The 19059-nt window shown below is 43.9% G+C and overlaps 1 protein-coding gene across 4 annotated transcripts in view; it reads left to right on the top strand.

Annotated features, from left to right (window-relative positions):
- Positions 1-1963: 1963 nt before the first annotated feature.
- cep89 (centrosomal protein 89) overlaps positions 1964-19059 on the top strand; it is a 61003-nt gene continuing 43907 nt past the window's right edge. For 3 of the 4 annotated variants that reach the window (XR_013129898.1, XM_076999097.1, XM_076999093.1), the window contains exons 1-13: positions 1964-2267; positions 2533-2639; positions 3197-3352; positions 4303-4531; positions 5276-5351; positions 5564-5598; positions 6704-6752; positions 7885-8001; positions 9763-9951; positions 10248-10390; positions 15281-15331; positions 15878-15961; positions 16710-16813. Coding sequence is in view for 3 of the 4 variants with exons in the window: in XM_076999097.1 (XP_076855212.1) it covers positions 2217-2267; positions 2533-2639; positions 3197-3352; positions 4303-4531; positions 5276-5351; positions 5564-5598; positions 6704-6752; positions 7885-8001; positions 9763-9951; positions 10248-10390; positions 15281-15331; positions 15878-15961; positions 16710-16813 (1391 nt within the window). In the remaining variant the exon portion in view is untranslated. The remainder of the gene's footprint in view (positions 2268-2532; positions 2640-3196; positions 3353-4302; positions 4532-5275; positions 5352-5563; positions 5599-6703; positions 6753-7884; positions 8002-9762; positions 9952-10247; positions 10391-15280; positions 15332-15877; positions 15962-16709; positions 16814-19059) is intronic. The other variant, XM_076999086.1, reaches the window with a different exon arrangement.

The following is a 19059-nucleotide window of genomic DNA, read 5'->3' as shown; positions in this document are numbered from 1 at the left end:
TCTTTACCTTAACTGGGGGGTGGTTGTGTTCAAGGATGGCTTTCACCACCACTAAGCTCTGACCACCTTGACTGGCAAGGACTTTGACGCATGCGAGACAGTTGGTCCTTATCGACCTGACTTAGAGGTAGATGTAAAGACAGAACCTGCAGCTGCTCAGCCACTGCGCTCATGTTTTTAGACTTGAGTTTGTCCTGGAACAGAACTCCATATCATTTCCTCTGCGCTCCACTCGCTCCCACAAACCTTCTAATCCTGGGGGTCAAGCAGTGAGTTGAATAAGGGGTGTTCAGCTGTGCTGGATTCCTACCCCCCCAGTATTGGAGGGAAATCCAGGGGAAAAAAAATCATTAAATCAATAAAATGATGAGAATGCAAAACTGCATTTGCCACTTTGTTTTCCGTATATGTGCCAAAATCCTGCTGAAATTAAAATAGGAGAAATAGCTACATTTGCAGTTTAATTGTCAGCATTTTGCCAATTCATTAAATTATATGAAACCCTCCGCTGGGTGGCTGGGTGACGGACGCTCCTGCAGCCCTCTCGGTGGGTACGCTACCAGTCGCTCTGGAAGCCCTCGGGGGGCGTATCGCAGGGTAGGACCGAGGACCCGGTGATCGCCCTCCTGGCCTGGTGGTGGGAGCGTTGTCTTCTATCTCTTCTCCGCCTGAGCTCCATTTCATGGGCTCCACTGGGGTCTCGCACCGGGAGTAGTCCATAGCTCTCTCCTTAGAGGAATATGGAGAAACGCCCTCCATCGGGCCTCTCCTCCCTCTCACAGTCTCACCGGACTGCTCCGAGGGAGGCGGGCTCACGTCCTCCTCTCCTCTTCATGGCTCACCCTTCCTCGTCCTCACACTCTCTCTCCACACCCGCCGTGCAGCTGGGCGCAGATGTTCCACCAGCGCCTCAACCTTGGTAGCTTGCGGGTCTATGTCACATGTTTAGTTCAAGACCAGGTGTGGTTGCCAGAGGTGTCAATTCCAGGTTCAGAAAGTAAAAGTCCTCACCAGGATTTTGCTCAGGCTTTCTGGATTGTGTAGATTCTACTAATTTTACCTGGATTGCACTAATTAGAAAATCTAGCAAGCTTGAGCAAAATCCTGGTGAGGACTTTTACTTTCTGAACCTGGAATTGACACCTCTGGTGGTTGCTGCCGTCACACACTGATGTCATAATTTCATAAAATACAGTTTATGCCTCCACACAAACCATATTCACTAGTTATCTATAGTTTAATCTATTAACTATTGTCTGTTAACCGTGTGTGCATGTGCTGTCTGGCATTCACATGCCTTTTAAGGCTTTTAAAACAAGTTTAGATTAGCCTACATGTTGTGCTTGAAGCTGGGCAGGATCTGAATGCCAACTAACAAAACAAAAGAAGATATCTTTTCCAGCCTCAAAGGCAAGATGTGAGTGTGGGAAAGTTGGATAATTAGCTACTGGCTCATGCACCCTGCGTCATAATTATTACAATAATTAAGCTTGTGTTAGTGTACTGGTATCTGTGTAATGCTGGTCCACTGCTGTCAGTGTTAGTGTACTGGTATCTAATGCTGGTTCACTGGTTCCCCCCAGAGAAGAGAGCAGAATCATCCATAGCCTACCTGAAAAGGGAAGATGGTGTTACTAACTTATTACCAATAGCTAGAATTGGGACTAGTAATCAAACTTACTAATCGTATTTGATCATATTTAAAGAGAGCGTCATTAAATGACTCAATTATTTCCAGACTTTCCCGTATACATGTATATGAAACTACAATCTCAGGTTAGTGAGAGATGGACAGTTTGTGTTGGACCGAATCTGGGGGGAGAGCGCACCCTACTGGACACTAACCAAGTTACTCTGAGCAAAGACGTGAGAGATTGCGTTGCTAAGAGGATTGAAGCTCAAACACAAATGGCTGTTCAAAAATGCGTAAACCAATAGGATGCGGCTTTACTCCTATGTCCACACAGAGTTCAAGCGTCTGGATACGCGAACTTCAGTAACGATAACCGTTAAGCCAGCTAGCTAGCAAACATAGGTTAGCAGATACATCACAATTTAAATACAGTTTCAGTCACAAATTAGCTAGTAGCGTAATGTTTCATGTTTAGTTTTTCATTATACGCACGTTACATTTTTCACGTATATTATTCCGAAACTAAATTTGCCCAACTCGCTTTTCTGAGGGCTCAGATCTTCATTTTCTTCAACTTTTTTGAATGATGTCAAAATTCAACTTCAGTTTCAGAAGAAGGGAGCGTAAGACGTTTGTAAGTTGTCAATACTTGTTTATACCTGATAAGATAACTACCGTTCAGCCAGCCAAGCCTCTCAAACATAATCATGATTTACCGTTTGTTGCTGTTTGCAACGTTTGTAGTGAAACGTAGCTAAGTTATACTAGTTGGATAGATAAAGCAACAGGTATGTTAGGTTAGAAGGATCTACGCAGAGTCTGGATTGTACAGTACTGCCACTGGGATCCACTGGATTATGGGTTAGACCACTAAGATGGGTTCTCTGTGGTCTTTGTAGAAGCACATCGCTCATGGATTGATCCCGGCTGCTACCATTGCCCCCAGACCTGCCGTTCCTCGCACACCCCCTCCTCGCAGCCCCAACCCCTCACCAGAGAGACCCAGGTACACACATGCTCCTCACTGCCCTTACATCTCTCCACCTTTCACACACGTCCTGGTCAATGTTTCCCCTCCCTCATTGGCCATTGGCTTCTCAGATTAACCTTTTTAACCTTCACTCTTTTCTATAACCTCTAGTAGTATTCTTCTTGTCCACACCTTCATCTTTTGATTCATTCTTAGCAGCTTTGTTATCCGTGGCCTTTTCTGTCAGAACTTGTATGAGCTAAAATCTCAAAATGTCTCTCAATTTTATTATAGGCTAGATGGTAAGTTTGTTGCTGCAGTTAAAAAATGCAAAGACATGTACTTTAATCTTGTAACTTTAATATTTTATGGTTTTGATTAATTATAAGATGACATTATTCCCCCAAATAATGGGAAAAGGTGTTACTTAACCTGTTGCCCTGAAGCACATTGTGGTGTTTATGAGAAATCCTTCCTGTCTAAGTCAGGTTACTAATGACTACTATTACTGAAGCAGTTTATCATATAACAACACATATGATTGTGTATCATGCACCAAGCTAAACAGCATCTCCTTTCATTGGTCCTCCCAGATCAGCCCTGGCAGCGGCCATACTATCATCCTCCCTGACTGGCCGCACGGTGGCCATCCCTCCACCACGCCACAGGTCCTACTCTGAGAGCGACTGCTCACATGCTGACAGCCAGGAGGGGTTCGAGCCGTACGCCAGCACCGCCCTCTACACCAGGTACATCAGGGAGACATCAGGTGTACTTAAGTCCCAAAGTATTCCACTTATTCCATTGGTCAGTTTCTGATGGCAGGACCATTTGGGTGCTGTACCATCGAGCATGGTAGAGATATAGAGATGACAGTTGTTCTGGTATTTGTGTGTCAGATACAGTAGAGTTTCTGTAGTTTTTATGTGTGTCCCTGCTTGGTTGAGAGCATGGTCCCACTCAAAAACCTCCAATCAACACTGTTTAGAAGCTCACTGTTAATGAACAGTCAGAGAATGGCTAGCACACACTGTACATGCTAACAAATAGTTCCGTTCTCTCATTATACTGCTAGGTGTCTCTAATCAAGGGGGCAATGCATGTATATCTGTAGGATTTGGGTTTGAGTTGTGTACCCATTACATTAGGTCAGCATTTCCATAACTGGCCCTGCACTAAAATGTCTGAACACTTACAGTGTTTTGCCTGCTTCCAGCACACCTGGCTGATAAAAGCTGCATTTATGTGTTGTTGTTTAAGGAGAGCACACACTGAAATGTGTAAACACTACAATGTCGTGAACTGATTTCATGAAGAGAAACTCCCTGAGCAAGCTTGGAAAAGTGCAGCACTAAACCAGCACTAAATTCCAGTCCTGGGAGGACTAGAATTTTTATTGTTCGATAAACTGGGTTTCAGCTTGGCAGTGGTTTGTTAATTAGCTGAGCCATTCTGACCCATTAAATCAGGTAGGGTACACCTGATCCACACAATTCCTGTGGATTTATATGGATTTCCACCAGTTAAATGTTTGTGGATTTCAACCAGTGAAATTGTTCCTTTCAGTATTATTCTACATATTTTATTACTATGTAATAGTATAATAGTATAAGTATAAATATGTATTTCCTTATTCTAATATCATATTGCATAAAAATGTACGAAATGAAGTATAAAGATATCTTTGCTGTCCTTCCAGAGATCAGTGGACAGACCCTGTGGTAGACAGACCTCGCCTGTCTTCTCCCCATCCTGATGATGATGATGATAAGGAGGAGGAGGAAGAGGAGGAGGAGGAGGAGGATGTTGAGGAGCATGAGGATATAGAAGAAGTCACTGGGGGAGAAGAAAGCCATGTATACCAGTCCCTGGAGAGACACAGCAGAGCTCCAGTGTTCCACACTGAGTATGCTACACCACTGAAGAAGGTCGCTGATTCACCATGAAGAATTACACTACTGATTCACCATGAAGAATTACACTACTGATTCACCATGAAGCGTAACACTACTGATTCACCATGAAGTATAACACCACTGATTTACCGTGAAGCTTAACACTACTGATTTACCATGAAGCATTACACTACTGATTCACCATGTAGCATTACACTACTGATTCACCTTGAAGCGTAACACTACTGATTCACCATCAAACTTAACACTACTGATTCACCATGAAGCATTACTCTACTGATTCACCACGAGGCATTACACTACTGATTCACCATGAAGCATTACCCTACTAATTCACCATGAAGCATTGCACTACTGATTCTCAATGAAGTATTATACTACTGATTCACCATAAAGCATTACCCTACTGATTCATCATAAAGCATTACCCTACTGATTCATCATGAGGCATTAAACAACTGATTCACCCCAAGGCATTTCACTGATTCACCACAAATTTTGAGGTGGCATCCTGCAGGTGGCACCATATGTTCACTGGATTTGTTCTCTGGACACAAAACAGATGCACACATGCACACACAAAACAAATTGCGGTAAATTACATGCTGTAGGGGCTGAATGTTAATACCGTGCTTTGTCCTGTTGCATTGTTCACTGTTGAAAACACACACTAAATTGATGTAAGCATTTATGTGCAGACAATGAGACTATATGTATTGAATATAAATGTCTAAATTTACAATTGTCTCCCCATAGTGCTCCAGTCCTTTAAAAGTGGATGATGATACTGACATCTCTGGCTTGGAAACGGTCTCTCCGTTAAACACGGAAGGTATGTTGTATAACTTTAAACGAAACTTGTCATTTATTACCATATGCACCCATACTTATGACAATTTATTATAGCCACTAATATTGGTATGTAAATGCATTGTTTTTCTTAGATAATCAAAATAATATGTTTAAAAAACAAGCTTCTGATCATGCTATTCCTATTAATTTAGCATCTTAGTAAGTATAATTGATAAAATTGCTGTATTGCAGAAGAAACTGAGTTGGAAGAAGGTGAAACTTCAAAGGTAATAGCATCAGGATGTTGTCCCTTAACCTGTCATTTAATTAAGTGATCAATAATTGTGATTTTGGTTTTTCCCGAGCTAATTCTCCTAAACACTGCAGACATGGCAGCGACTGAGGGTCGAGAGATGGGTTGGACTTGTTCTGTAGAACTGATTCCACAAAGACAAACACAGGAAAGACAATGCAGTAGCCAGAGGAGAAATGAGAGAGAGGGAGAGGGAGAGAGAGGGAAGGAGAGAAAGAAAGGGGAGGAGAGAGGGAGAGAGGGAGAGAAAGACGGGGAGAGGGATGGAGAGAAGGATGGAGAGAGGGATAAACAGAAGTAAAAAGAGGGGAGAGAGGGAGAGAGAAGGAGAGGGGGATGGAGAGAGAGAGAGAAAGGGGGAAGAAAGAGAGAGTCAAGAGAAAATACAAAAAAAAAGTGTTGGATGTGTGTGTGAGAGCGAGAGGGTCAGAGAGAATGAGACTGCTAGGAGCGTGAGTATGGGAGGGGGAGGGAGATGGAGACCGGAGACATCTCCAGTCCACCCCCAGCTCCCTGCAGTGGTGACTGGGGGTTATTAATATCCCTGTCATGTTTGCTAAGAGGCTAACTGAATAGTGAAATGAAACAGGAGTCTCTGGCGGTCAGTCTGACTCACCATTGAGGCTATTATATCTCCACGCACACGCGTGTGCATACATATACACGCACACATAGGCACTCACACACAAGCACACACATACACACAGATATCATGTTGTCTGCTGCCCGGACACACTACGCTTCAGCGCCCTGTGTATGCTCATTCATACAAATGCTGAAAGCCATTAATGAAAGCTCATTTCAACCCCTCCCCCGACTAGATGAAACATGGGTCTTTGTGATCTGCACCTAAATCTGCCTTAATAACAAAGGTCTGGTGAGAATGGGGGCGTGGTTGGAGAGAGAGTGTGTGTGTGTGTGTGTGTGGGGGGGGGGGGGGGGGGGGGGGGTGTTGAGGAAGCAAGCAGTCTGTTTAGAGAGCAGCCGCTGCACTGTCCACTCCTCTCTAATGCCCATAGTAATGATTTTATGTCTACCAGTGGTGCGATGTGTTTAAGAGGCTCCCTCTGTCTCCACAGCGGGGTGTGTCACCACGGTCTCCCTCCCACAGAACTGTGACAGCTCCAGGTACAGTGGTTCTGCAGCCAATACAGTGGTCCCCCCCCCCCTCCTTTCAGGTTCAACTGTGTTTAGGGGAACAGCAGGCAATAATGTCTTGTTGTGAAACATTTGACCTTTGAGTTTTCCAGTTGCATCAGAAGGCTATGTCCTGTTGCTGGAACCGATCATTTCGATCTCTAGCCCCACGCCAGCCTTCCATGGTGGTTGGGCCCTGAGGTTGTAGCAGGTCGTGCTCTCACTATGGGGGAAGGGTTCCTCTTCTCCTAGCCAAACTCACCAAGAGCGCATATCAGGAGACTCTACAGCCTCGATGGCAGTCGAACACCCATTTCAGCCTCTGCTATGGAGATGGGGTGCCCAGTCCATAACCGTGTGCTAGTGGGCGTCGCGTTTTCTCTGCAAATGTGCCACGCAGCATCAGTGACATGCTGGTCCATCGTGTGATCGGCATGGTGAGGGCTTAAAATGTGGCTGTTGGCAAGAAAGTAATTAGGGCCTCAAAATCAGCTTTTCAGAAAGTTGAGGTGAAGTAGCTTTTCAGCAGTTGAACCTTTTTGTAGCTTCCTCTGTTTTGGGCAAATGTAAATGCTGTTGTGTCTTCAGGGAGTGGTACTTTCCCTTCATTAGCAGAGCACCCACAGGCACATCATGAAAGGATGAAGAAAAGAGTCATCGTTCAGATTCATGCTAAATTAAAAACAACTGCCTAAGGGTGTTTTTTGATATGAAAAAAAAAAAAACACAAGTTCCCTTGCCCCTAAAAGAGTGCTGGCAGAGATTCTGTAGAAACTGGTTGTGTTTCATAGCAGGTGAAGTGATTCTTTGAAGTGATTACTGCCCTGTTGTCTGACCAGTTTTATGTGGACTAAACGTTCTAGCATTGGTAGTCTTTGTGTCGTAATATGAGGTACACAGGAACTAGGATGTCTTCAATAGATACAGTTATTAATTTGGCTCAGAGCAAATCAATGTTCTAAACACACCAGGAAATTAAGAAATGTGCAGATTCAGGATTTATCAGTAAACAGCTTGCATGCCACCTCTAGTGTTTAAAGCAGGCAGAATTATGGATAAATTATGTATACTGGAATATAACCATCTATCTGTTCATTTATACAGTATATTCATTCTCTCTTAGATCTGAAACAAGAGCTGAATCCTCAGTCTCCAAAAGGTCCGACCACTAGCACACCGAAGAGGAAGGTTTCCACGATGAAGAAGAGTCCAGCAAGGGACAAAGAGAGAGGCCGAACAGGTGAGAGTCTCCACTAAAGTTGTGAACCTTGAACTTTGACCCCAGTCATGTCCAGGAGTGAGGCTCTGCTGCTTTTGCAGTGTTGTTTACAGTGGCAGATCCCAGATGAAGGGGCTGCAGTTTAATTAAAACTGCCTGCTGTCAGCCAGTGGATAACACATCTAGGTTTACCTTAGCTTAGGGCTAGTTTAGAGCATTGTAGAGGCTATTGAAGCCCAAATTTGACCACTTCAGATCTTTCGGCACTGCAGACTATTAAAAACTGCAGACTTAAAAAATATGACTGCACCATGGCTATTGACTCTCATGGCATAATTCAGTGGGTAAGAAATGTATAACCTCTGACTCTTGCTCATAAGCATTTGTCTGTGCTAACACTCCAACATGCGCTAACCTATCTCACTAGTGTGTCCATGAACGTGTTTGCATGTATATTTATGCATGTTAGTGTGTGTGTGCATGTGTGTTTCTGTGTTTGTGTGTGTGCCTGTGGTTGTCTTAATTAATCTTAATGTCAAGCAGTTCTGACATTTGAGCCTTGATGATGTGTGTGCGCACGATTGTATGTGTGTATGGGTGCATGTGTGTGTGTTAGCGGCTGAGGCAGGCCATGACCGCATCTGCAGAGCTGGCCCTGCTGTGCTGGAGCTGCTCACTTCTTTAACAAGTCTACACATCATTGCCCAGCCCACAAAACACTGTCCTGCTAGCCGCAATGGCCCGAGCTATTGTCTGCTCATTGTGACACATCTATATTAATGTGTCTGTATTAACACATCAGTTTAAACATATATGTAAAATGTCTATTTTAACACATTAATTAACAAATAAATTATATATTTATACTGACATCTGTGTTAAAATATCTATGTTAACATATCCATACTAATATATCTGCATTAATATATCTATTTTAACCTATTTTTATTAACACATTTTTATTGCTATGCTTTACTTTGTCACCTAATTCTTTAGTTGTGAAAGAACTTGGACAGGTTGAAATATTCTATTAGAAGCATGAGTTAGAAACCCACCGGTGAACATCCTGTAAACTTTACAAAATCCACCTTTGGGCATCCTGTACACTTTACAAACCCACCTGTGAACATCCTGTAAACTTTACAAAACCCTCCTTTGGGCATCCTGTAGATTTTACAGAACCCACCTGTGAGCATCCTGTAGACTTTACAAAACCCACCTGTGAACATCCTGTAGACTTTACAAAACCCACCTGTGAGCAACATGCAAACTTCAGCATGTTCTACTTCTCCTGCAGGCTCAACACCACACTGAGCCGTTAATGGATCTTAAATGGACTTGCTTATGAGATTTTGATGTTGCATCGCAAAACAAAAATATAGCAGAGGCAAAAAGAGCAGCTCTTTAAAAGTTTATATATATTGATAACACACAAAAGACCCCTGAACACCATGAGCATGCGTGCGATAATTTTGGCGTACCTCTGTATGATGCCAATATATGGGTATTAGCCTCTCATACTATTTAGCTTTGTTAGCATGTCTTTGTGTAAATCTGAATTTTGACCCACTGTGCTTTTCACTCCGGTTGCCATGTTGGGTTTTTGATGATGGTGTATCTCCCAGGCGATGTGAGCTGTTATCTTCCCTCTCTTTTGTGTTGCACTGTGTTGCTGTCTGCTGTGTGGTGATGGTTGTGTGGCGTGTTGTGGCTGCTCCCGTCTGCCGTGTGCTGTTGCCTTCTGCTGTGTTGCCATGTGCCGCGTGGTGTCGTGCGGAGCAGAGGTGAGCGATGTGTACCGCTGTGCAGTGGAGCTTCAGCAGGAGCTGGTGAGGGAGCTGAGGGAGCAGACTCACACCCTCACTGCAGAGAAACAGGCGCTGGAGAGGAGGTGCTGGGACCACGGCCAGCAAATACAGCACCTCCAGCATCAGCTCACACACTCGCCCCGCCAGAGGAGCCCCTCCGCAGGTGGACCTAAAGAGGCTACCCTAAACACACGCGCGCACACACACACACACACACACACACACACACACACACACACACACACACACACACACACACACACACACACACAGGGTTATGTGTCCCAGCATGTAGGAGCTTTTCTGCATGTGTGAGCCAAAATACAGTGTTTGTGTATTATAGTGACAGGGATGTGTGTGTGTGTGTGTGTGTGTGTGTGTGTGTGTGTGTGTGTGTGTGTGTGTGTGTGTGTGTGTGTGTGTGTGTGTATGTGTGTGCATGTGTGTGTGTGCGTGCAGGTGAGATCTCCGAGCTGCAGAGTTTGAGGCAGCAGGCACAGGAGCTGGTGGACGAGAATGACAGGCTGAAGATGACTGTGCATCAGCTCAACGTGGAGCTGAGCAGATACCAGGCCCGCTTTAGACCACTCACCAAGGAGGAGGTGCGGCACTGATCCATCCCCCTGGTTTATTCTCATGAATATTCATGACTTTCTGCATATGTAACATTAGATGTTGGCAATCACTTTATGTCATTTGTGTAAAATCTAATCCAGATGATTCAATCCACCTCATTTCCCATGCTGTACCTCTTACCGCATGCCTGTCATTGACGCATGCCCTGAACGCTAAGCCATAGCTAGCTAGATCCTGTCAGTTTAGTTCCGTGATGGACTACTGAGACTAGTTCAGAAGGTGTTCCCACATATATGGAGCAGTAGTATGTTTACAGCTGACTGGGAGAAAAACGTTGATGTTTTTTCGGTCTCTGTGTCTCAAAATGGATAGCATCCATGTCAGCTATAATAAACGCACAACGTAACAAACATGCACATTTATGAATATACATCCCAAGAGCTGAGGGCACATGAATCATACGCAATTGACATTTTGAGTTTGAGTGAAATAGAAGGTTTTTGGTTACTTTGGAAGAATTCGGAGGGCCTTAGTAGGCTTTTTTTAAATTTATTTATTCATCTGACTTGTGCATTCCTGCTTATGCAACTGTAAATGCTAGCATTAAATATGGAAACAGCAGCAATTAGACCTGTTGAAAGCAGAGAAGAGGTGAGAGCTGCATGGAGACCTTCTGCTGAGAACTCCCCGGTGCCAGAGGGATTGTGATGTATAAGGCTAATGGCTTCACCAGATTGGTTCGAACTTGGAGACAGAGAAATGCTACTCTGCTGTGGTCTAGTGGTGCTCGTAGAGCTCCATGATGGATGACTTTCCAGATGCCTCCCTGAACGAGGACTGGATTGGGAGTATCCATTTTAATTAAGCATTCGCAAAAGCCAATAACTACCACCAACCTGGATGGGGAGAGGAGTAGTCTCGGTCGCCACATCGTGTAAACAGGGACAGTGGAGTGTGTGTCACTGGTTGGGAGCTATTCGTCTCATACAGGCAGAGACATTTGAAATTCGTAGCATTGAACAGAGCCCTGGCATTACAGTAATGATATACTACTATATATTTCATGTCTAATTGATGCACAATAGATGATAGTTGTGTGGTATGACTTTAGAGCATGTTCATTTTAGAGCATGTTAACCTGCAAGAAAGGTTGGGCCAAACAAATGTTTCAGCATGGACATCTGAGACTATTACGTGCAGATTCTCTGCTTGCCCCTCCCAGAACATTCACCCAAACACACTGGCATCCTTCGCATTTTAACTCTGATTGACAGACAGTGTAACCTGCTTTGAAGATGATGAGCACAATCATATGGTTATACAGGCTACATGTGTGTCTACATGTTACTGGAATCAAGAAAGGCATCTGTGTAAATATTAGTGAAATCCATTATGTTTTGAAGGACAAAAGCAGTAATACGATTATCAAATATACTTTTAAAAAAATAAAATTTAAGTATCTATACACTTGCATTGAAACAGATGAGGATGAGGAAATGAGGAAAAAATTAACACAAAACAAAACAATGCAAAATCAAGAATATTATTAATATTATTAAGAGACAGTAGAGACTTACTGCACAATTGCATGTAAATGGTACAAAGACAGCTACAACTTTCTGGAGAAAGCTTAGGCATGATTAGTGCAGTCTAACTACGGTTATTCTATCCTCTTCCGGTCTCTTCTGTTCAGGGCACAAGAAGATGACAAATGCTCTCGGCTAGGTCTGAATATGAAACCATAGTGATACCAGTTTGACAGAGTGCTGTTCAGTAGTTCTCCTGTGTTACCGTCCACCGAGAGGAGAACTGAAGAGGAGTAAGAACCAATTAAAGGGTCAGGTTGTTCTGTAACGTCCTGTGCCAGTCTGGGCACCCACTACATGCTTTGTAAGCTCACTGCCTGAGCCTTCCTGCATCACCACGCCATTTGGCACATTAAAGGCATTTTGCACATGCAATTTTAAGCTCACTTTAAAGTCTAGAGAATAAATGGCTGAATATTTTAATACTAAATCACTTTTTATGATTTGTCCAAGGTTTCTGTGCCCCAGTCAATGTATCTTTGTCAGAGATTTATGTTTATTCCATTTTAGCAAATCTCAGGTTTTGGATCAGCTGACCATGGCATTCTAGCAACAAAAATCTGTCCGCTCTGAGCAAGGGCAAGGTAGTGGGGGGGAAAGTGGACCTGACTACCCAGAGCCCGAGTAGGGAGAGGGGCCCATTTTGCTCATGTGCCTCGTTTACTGGCATTTATATAGGCCTACTGACATTGAGAGTGTACAGGGCCCAGAATTTGCTGCTACGCCCCTGGCTCTGAGTACAGGTTAAAGCTAGTCTCCAAATTGAAGGCTTTCCAATGGGGAATCCCTGCTGAGTATGTAATGAAGTTGAAAGCTGCGTGTAATCTTCAGACAAGTAGAGGTGGCGAGTCCTTGGCTGTGTGTCATCGGTGGCATGGTGGTCCGGGTACCGTGGAGCCCATTCCAGGGTATTAACACAAGCATATGAGCAGCATTCCATGTGAGAAATGTCTTCTTATTCCCCGTCCAAGCAAGAACTCCACTTCCCACTGTTACTTTTCTCAGTTCAAATCTGCCAGCTGCGCTCTCTCTCTCTCTCTCTCTCTCTCTCTCTCTCTCTCTCTCTCTCTCTCTCTCTCTCTCTCTCTCTCTCTCTCTCTCTCTCTTTTGTCAGCAGGGAGTTAACTGAAATTGCTCATTCTTCACACATATTGACTCTCGGGCCTTTAAGCTGACAGCCACTTGCTGATTGACTTCTCTTTCTCCTTTTTTGGCTAATCACAGAACTGTTGATTGCTGTTGCAATTGCCCAGCACCTCATTCTGTGTGTTAAACGTGCTTCAGACGCGGTGAGCTATGTCCTAGGACTGCACCGTACACGAGGGCCAAAGGGATCGCTAAGGAAGGATGGAAAAGGGGATCATAGGAAGGGAGGGAGACAGAACAGTGTACATATCAGTGCACTTATGGTAATATCAGAATGAGGTAATAGTAATAACATTAATGAGGTATCACTATTAATTCAGCACAAAAGAGACGGTGGCAAATGTTTGCTGTGTTTAGGTGTGAGCTGTTTACAGATGTTTGGAATCTAGGTGATTTCAATCAATCAATCAAAGTTTATTTGTATAGCGCTTTTCACAACAAATTTTGTCATAAAGCGCTTTACAGGATTTAAAGGGTTAACAATACTATGGGTCCAGAACCCTAATGAGCAAGCCAAAGGCGACAGTGGCGAGGAAAAACTCCCTATGATTTAGCTATGTCACCTTTATTTGTCAATGAAGGGAAAAGCACAGGATCAGATGTGTGGATAGTGAGAAATGGACCCACACACTGTGTGTGTTTCCAACTGTCTTCGGAAGTGTCCGTTAATTTCAGAGATCATAATCTAAAACTTGCAAAGCTCTCTGTCTGTATGGGTCATTTTGAGGGTACGGTACATTTTGAGGGTAATCTATTGATCTCACTTTACATATCTTCCCGTGTGTGTCTGTCTATGAATGTGTCAATGAGGGAGAGATACAGAGAGAGAGAATGCATCAACCATTAACTACTGCCACTGAAAAATATAGGATTACAATGCCAGTTTGTCTTAATCTTTGTCAGTCTTGGGCTTGTACACACACTTGCAGTGCATGGACTTCATATAGGAGAACTGCAGAAGGTAGAGATGGAAAATACTGTTCCATTTCAGGCATGATAGGAAGCATATTTGGAAATGACGTTTTCTCCATTCATGAACTGGAGGAGCTGTATATCATGTTGGACATATCCAGAAAATGTTTTGTGTGTGTGTGTGTGTGTGTGTGTGTGTGTGTGTGTGTGTGTGTGTGTGTGTGTGTGGGAGAGAGAGAGAGAGCGCTGACATTTTCGAGACAAAAAAATGAAAGAAATATATGCTAGATGGAAACAATGTTAGCCGTCTGAGCTGAAATATTTTCATTTAATAAAATACAAAAACTTGAATAACAACATTCAAGTGCAAAGTACTGAGTGGGAGAAGGAAGCACGTGACCCACCGCCAGTGTTCTGGATCTTTGCACTTGTTAACATGTAGTGCAGCCTGTCCTCAAAGCCAGGCGCTCGTTCTGAACACGCCTGTGTCGGCAGGCAGCTGATGAACCCAGTCTGTCTGGACCACGTCTGCTCTGTACTCCTCTCAGTATCTCACGTGATAACCCCTCATACTGGGAAACAGTAGACTGAGCTCTTTGCTCATCTGTTTTACCATCTGTTGCTGATGTTTCTCTGTGTAACCGGCCATGTCCAGTTCCCCGTTGCCCATGTCACGTCTTTATCACCATCGCTGCCGTCCTGAGCAGGTAACGGCAGACCACCCCTCCTCCCCCTCCTCCCCCTCTTACTACGCTTTTGAAGCCCAGCACCCTGACACTTGACTTTCATATCTAACTCTTTTGGGCGCCTCGGTCAGCTTGAAGCAGAATGATATTGAGTGGATGTTGTCGCGTGCAGCGTCGGAGTGGACGGCGGGAGAACCGCCCAACAACTGAGCGGCTGTGCTGAAAAGGTTATGACACAGTGGGGATTTTCTTGGGCCATTTTGAGTGTAAATGGGAATGAACCCGAGGCTACAGCAGAATGCTCTACCACCACACGAGCAGCTGTGCTTATCTGTGATGCTGTCTCTCCTGCCGTTTAAGGAGGCCTATTGCCTGGTGCAGAGTACATTAGCCAGATGTAGAGATTCCCTTTGGATCGACTTGTCCAAGGGCACAGTGGCTATAGCAGGATGTTATCAGCTGAGCTTTGACGCGTGACTGCGTAGCCAAGAGCGTTGCGCTGGAGACAGCATGGTAAATAGAATAGGGGGAATTTTTGGGTTGTAGACAAAAAAAACCTCTTTTTTTTTGTCCTTCTGGTTTTCAGCATGCTGGGAGCAGGGGTCTGCCGTCCAGAGGACCAGCTCCTCCGTGGCTGGTGGGTGAGACTCTTCCATATGCCACACATACAGGCTGCGCCCTCATATCTCGACATGAGTCCGTATTACAAATGTGGTCAAGGCCCCAGCGCCTCTAACTGATGACGCTGTGCTGGCAGCTGAAGTTTGTGATCTGTCACTCAGAGAACACCAGACTCTTGCAGACAAAAAGCACAAGAATATTGATTCTCTTATCAAAAATGTAGGGAGGGAAGTGAGATATATATATATATATATATATATATATATATATATATATATATATATATATATATATATATATATATATATATATATAAATAGGTTTAGGCAGGTGTGGGGAGAATGCATAAAATTAAGAATGCTCACTATTTGAAGTCCTGCAGCAAACGTTAATTGTCTCTGACTTGAAAGCACTTAGTTTTGCTAATCCTTTGTCTTTGTGACTGACTTTGTCCAAGGACAAGGCCCGTGTCTGTATTCCACAGTGCTGCCGAGCAGCTCCGTTACGCTTCATTCTGTCCTTTCCCTAAAGATGCTTTTGTTGTCTTCTTGCTTGTTTGCAGTTGGACATGAAATATTTATCACCTCTGTTACTGGCTTATGAGGACCATCTGACTGAGAAAGACAAGCTCCTCAAATCCTGTGAGGTGAGAGTTTGTGTGTCGGTCTGTGTAGTCATGAACCAGTGGGTAGAGTGGTTTTATTTAAAAAGTGTATGTGTGGAAGGGAAGTGGGCGGCTACATGTGGTCCTTACTTAGGGGCTGTGCAGGTCCCCATATATACACTTTCAGTCATGAAGGATAACAAGAACAGACCAGAACAATTCAGAAGAACAGAAACAGTTCAAAGTGTAGATATGGCATTGGCCAAGAATGTAGGAATACAACCATATAACCATATGAGGTACAATCCACTGGTAAACCTTAAGAACAAGAAAGTAAGATTGCATATGCATAAAGTTTGAGATTTGGTACAGCCAAAATAGATCCAATCTGACTTGTACCAGAAGGATGAGATGTGGAAAGGAACACATCTCTCCCAGTGTTGTTTTCTCCCAGTGTGACATATATGAACCAGCTAGTATGCGTATGCATGGAGATCAGAAATAACAGACCTCCAAACACCTTTTTACCTTGTGTTCATCACTGCGCTAAAAGGTTTTGGTGATGAAATCACATGTGGTGATGAAATCTGGTACCAACAAATATGATCCAATCACATGACACCAGTGCCAGAAGTGTGAGTCAGTCAGAAACAGCATGGCTCTCACGGCAACCCCGCCCGCCACGGGGCAGCCACACGGGTTCGCACCGCACGGTGAAGCCGACCGACCGACCGTAACCCGGCCATGAATGCAACGGGCTGGAGCCTGTCTCTGTCTGCCGTCCTCTCAGGAAGACGTGAAGAGGTTGAGGGAACGCTCCGAGCAGGTGATTCAGGAGAACGAGAAGCTTCATGCAGAACTGGCCAAGAGAAGCAGCATCAGTGATGAAGAGTGGTGAGTCCAACACTGACTCCTGTTTGCTCCCACATGGTTTGACAGGAGGGCGTCAGTAACTGGTACTAAATCTAGTGCGTGTGCACACGTACACACAGTAATAGGGTACTAAATCTAGTGCATGTGCATATACACACAGTAACGGTACTAAATCTAGTGCGTGTGCACACACACACACACTCACACACACACACACACACACACACACACACACACACACACACACACACACACACACACACACACACACACACACACAGAGTTATCCAGTCTACAACCGCAACAGCACACTTGCATAAGAAAAGTGCATTTGAGTTTGATGAACTATTCATCAGTCATGACAATGGCGAACACTTCGCTCTAATTTGTAGTACAAAGCCTTAATAGTGTTATTGGCCAAAGGGACTCTCTTGCGCTTTGTCTAGCACACACACACACACACACACACACACACACACACACACACACACACACACACACACACACACACACACACACACACACACACACACACACACACACTCACATGCACTGTCATGCTCCATTACATAGCAAGGGCACTTCATTTTCCTCAGGGTGGTAAGGCCATATTTTAAAAATTGACCCCCCCCACCACACACACACACACACACACACACACACACACACACCACACACACACACACTGTTTCCAGCCTCAGTGTTTCAGTTTTGAACTGCACACTGATGCAGACGAGCTCATGACAGGTAACACGCGCCCGTGTCCTCAGAACTACTCCTCAGTGCTGTGACACACCACGTTTGAAGAGGAGAAGGAGAAAGTGGTAATGACCAGACCAATGACCAGACTTAGATACATTCATTAATTAACTGTCAGGGCACTAGTACATACATGCAAAATATTTTCTATCATTCAAAAATGAAAAGGTTATGGCTGCAAAAGTCTGAGTACTTTGCATTCCGAGCACTCAAGAGTTCATCCTTGGTGCTCTGGCTTAAGCAGAGGTCAATCTTTTATGGCCAAAGCTATTTAGTTTCTTTGCAGTAGAAGGCCACTGGTCTATATCTAAAGACACATGTGGACCTTTCCTGGGAAGATTAGGGCTGTTAATGTGGTTTATGCTATTTTAGTTACATCTTTGTTGCATCCCACCTTCATGACTTGTGAGGTTTCTTTTGGCTCAATATAAATTGGAGCTATAGAGCAGAACAGTTTTATTTTATGTATTAAAACATTATCATGCATTATTACGATTATCTTGCCTTACCTTGCATCTGTTAGAATGTGAGCTTAGGAATGGCTGTTGAGTGATGTGTGACCTGCCATTGAACTGCAGCAACCTGCATGTAGGTGAGCGGAGGGGCCACAGTGGGTTAGGGAGGAGCCACAGTGGGCTAGGGGAGGAACCACAATGGGTGAGGGGAGGAGCCACTGGGTGAGGGGAGGAGCCACAGTGGGTGGGGCGGGGTTGCAGCACTCTCAGGCTCTTGGAGCTATATGGTACTGAGATTCAGCAGGCAAGGGTATCTAGAAATGAAGAAAACATCTGTGAGGAGAGAAGTAGGATTGATGTTTTTGCCAGTTCAGTTTGTCTTGTTGGAAAAAAAATATGCAGAAGGATTTTTGGTATGTCAGCTTTGTTCCATAATGAGAAAAACGCTAAAATAATGTTAGAATGTTAGAGCTAAAAGAATCTGCTCTTAGCTGATTATACCCCATAAAAAACACCAACAGCAACTAAAAAACATATTTGTGTATTGTACATTTACATTTATGGCATTTAACAGACATTCTTATCCAGAATGACAAAATGTAATTAGGGTCTCCTTTTTCAAATCCGGATTCATTTAAAACTCATTTGGAAGAATTACCACATGAGATGGGATGACTAGGTGAGTCTCATTAGCACCAGACCACCATCCGGTGAACAGCAGAATATGTGTCGACAACAGAATTTAGGAAACAAATCTCTGAAGGAAGCATATGTGATTTTAAGTGATCTAGGTGTGAGTCACAAATGCCAGAAGAAGAGGTAGATAAGGAACTCCCTTACATTACTGAGCAAAATTGAAATCTGCTGTACATTTATCAAAAGAAGTACAGTTAGTCTTACTGTCAGTGCTTGTATGCTTGTACATTAGTCACAAGATATGATATCTGCAGGCTTCCCCCTACACCCACTAGGTTACACTGGCCTAATGCCCCATTAAAAGCACAGTTCTTTTTAATGCACCTTTCATTTGTGAGGAGTGTCCAAAATCAGTAT

Source organism: Brachyhypopomus gauderio, chromosome 1 (assembly GCF_052324685.1).
Source record: "Brachyhypopomus gauderio isolate BG-103 chromosome 1, BGAUD_0.2, whole genome shotgun sequence".
NCBI classification, from domain to species: domain Eukaryota; kingdom Metazoa; phylum Chordata; class Actinopteri; order Gymnotiformes; family Hypopomidae; genus Brachyhypopomus; species Brachyhypopomus gauderio.
This window is presented reverse-complemented; position numbering and strand designations above follow the sequence as displayed.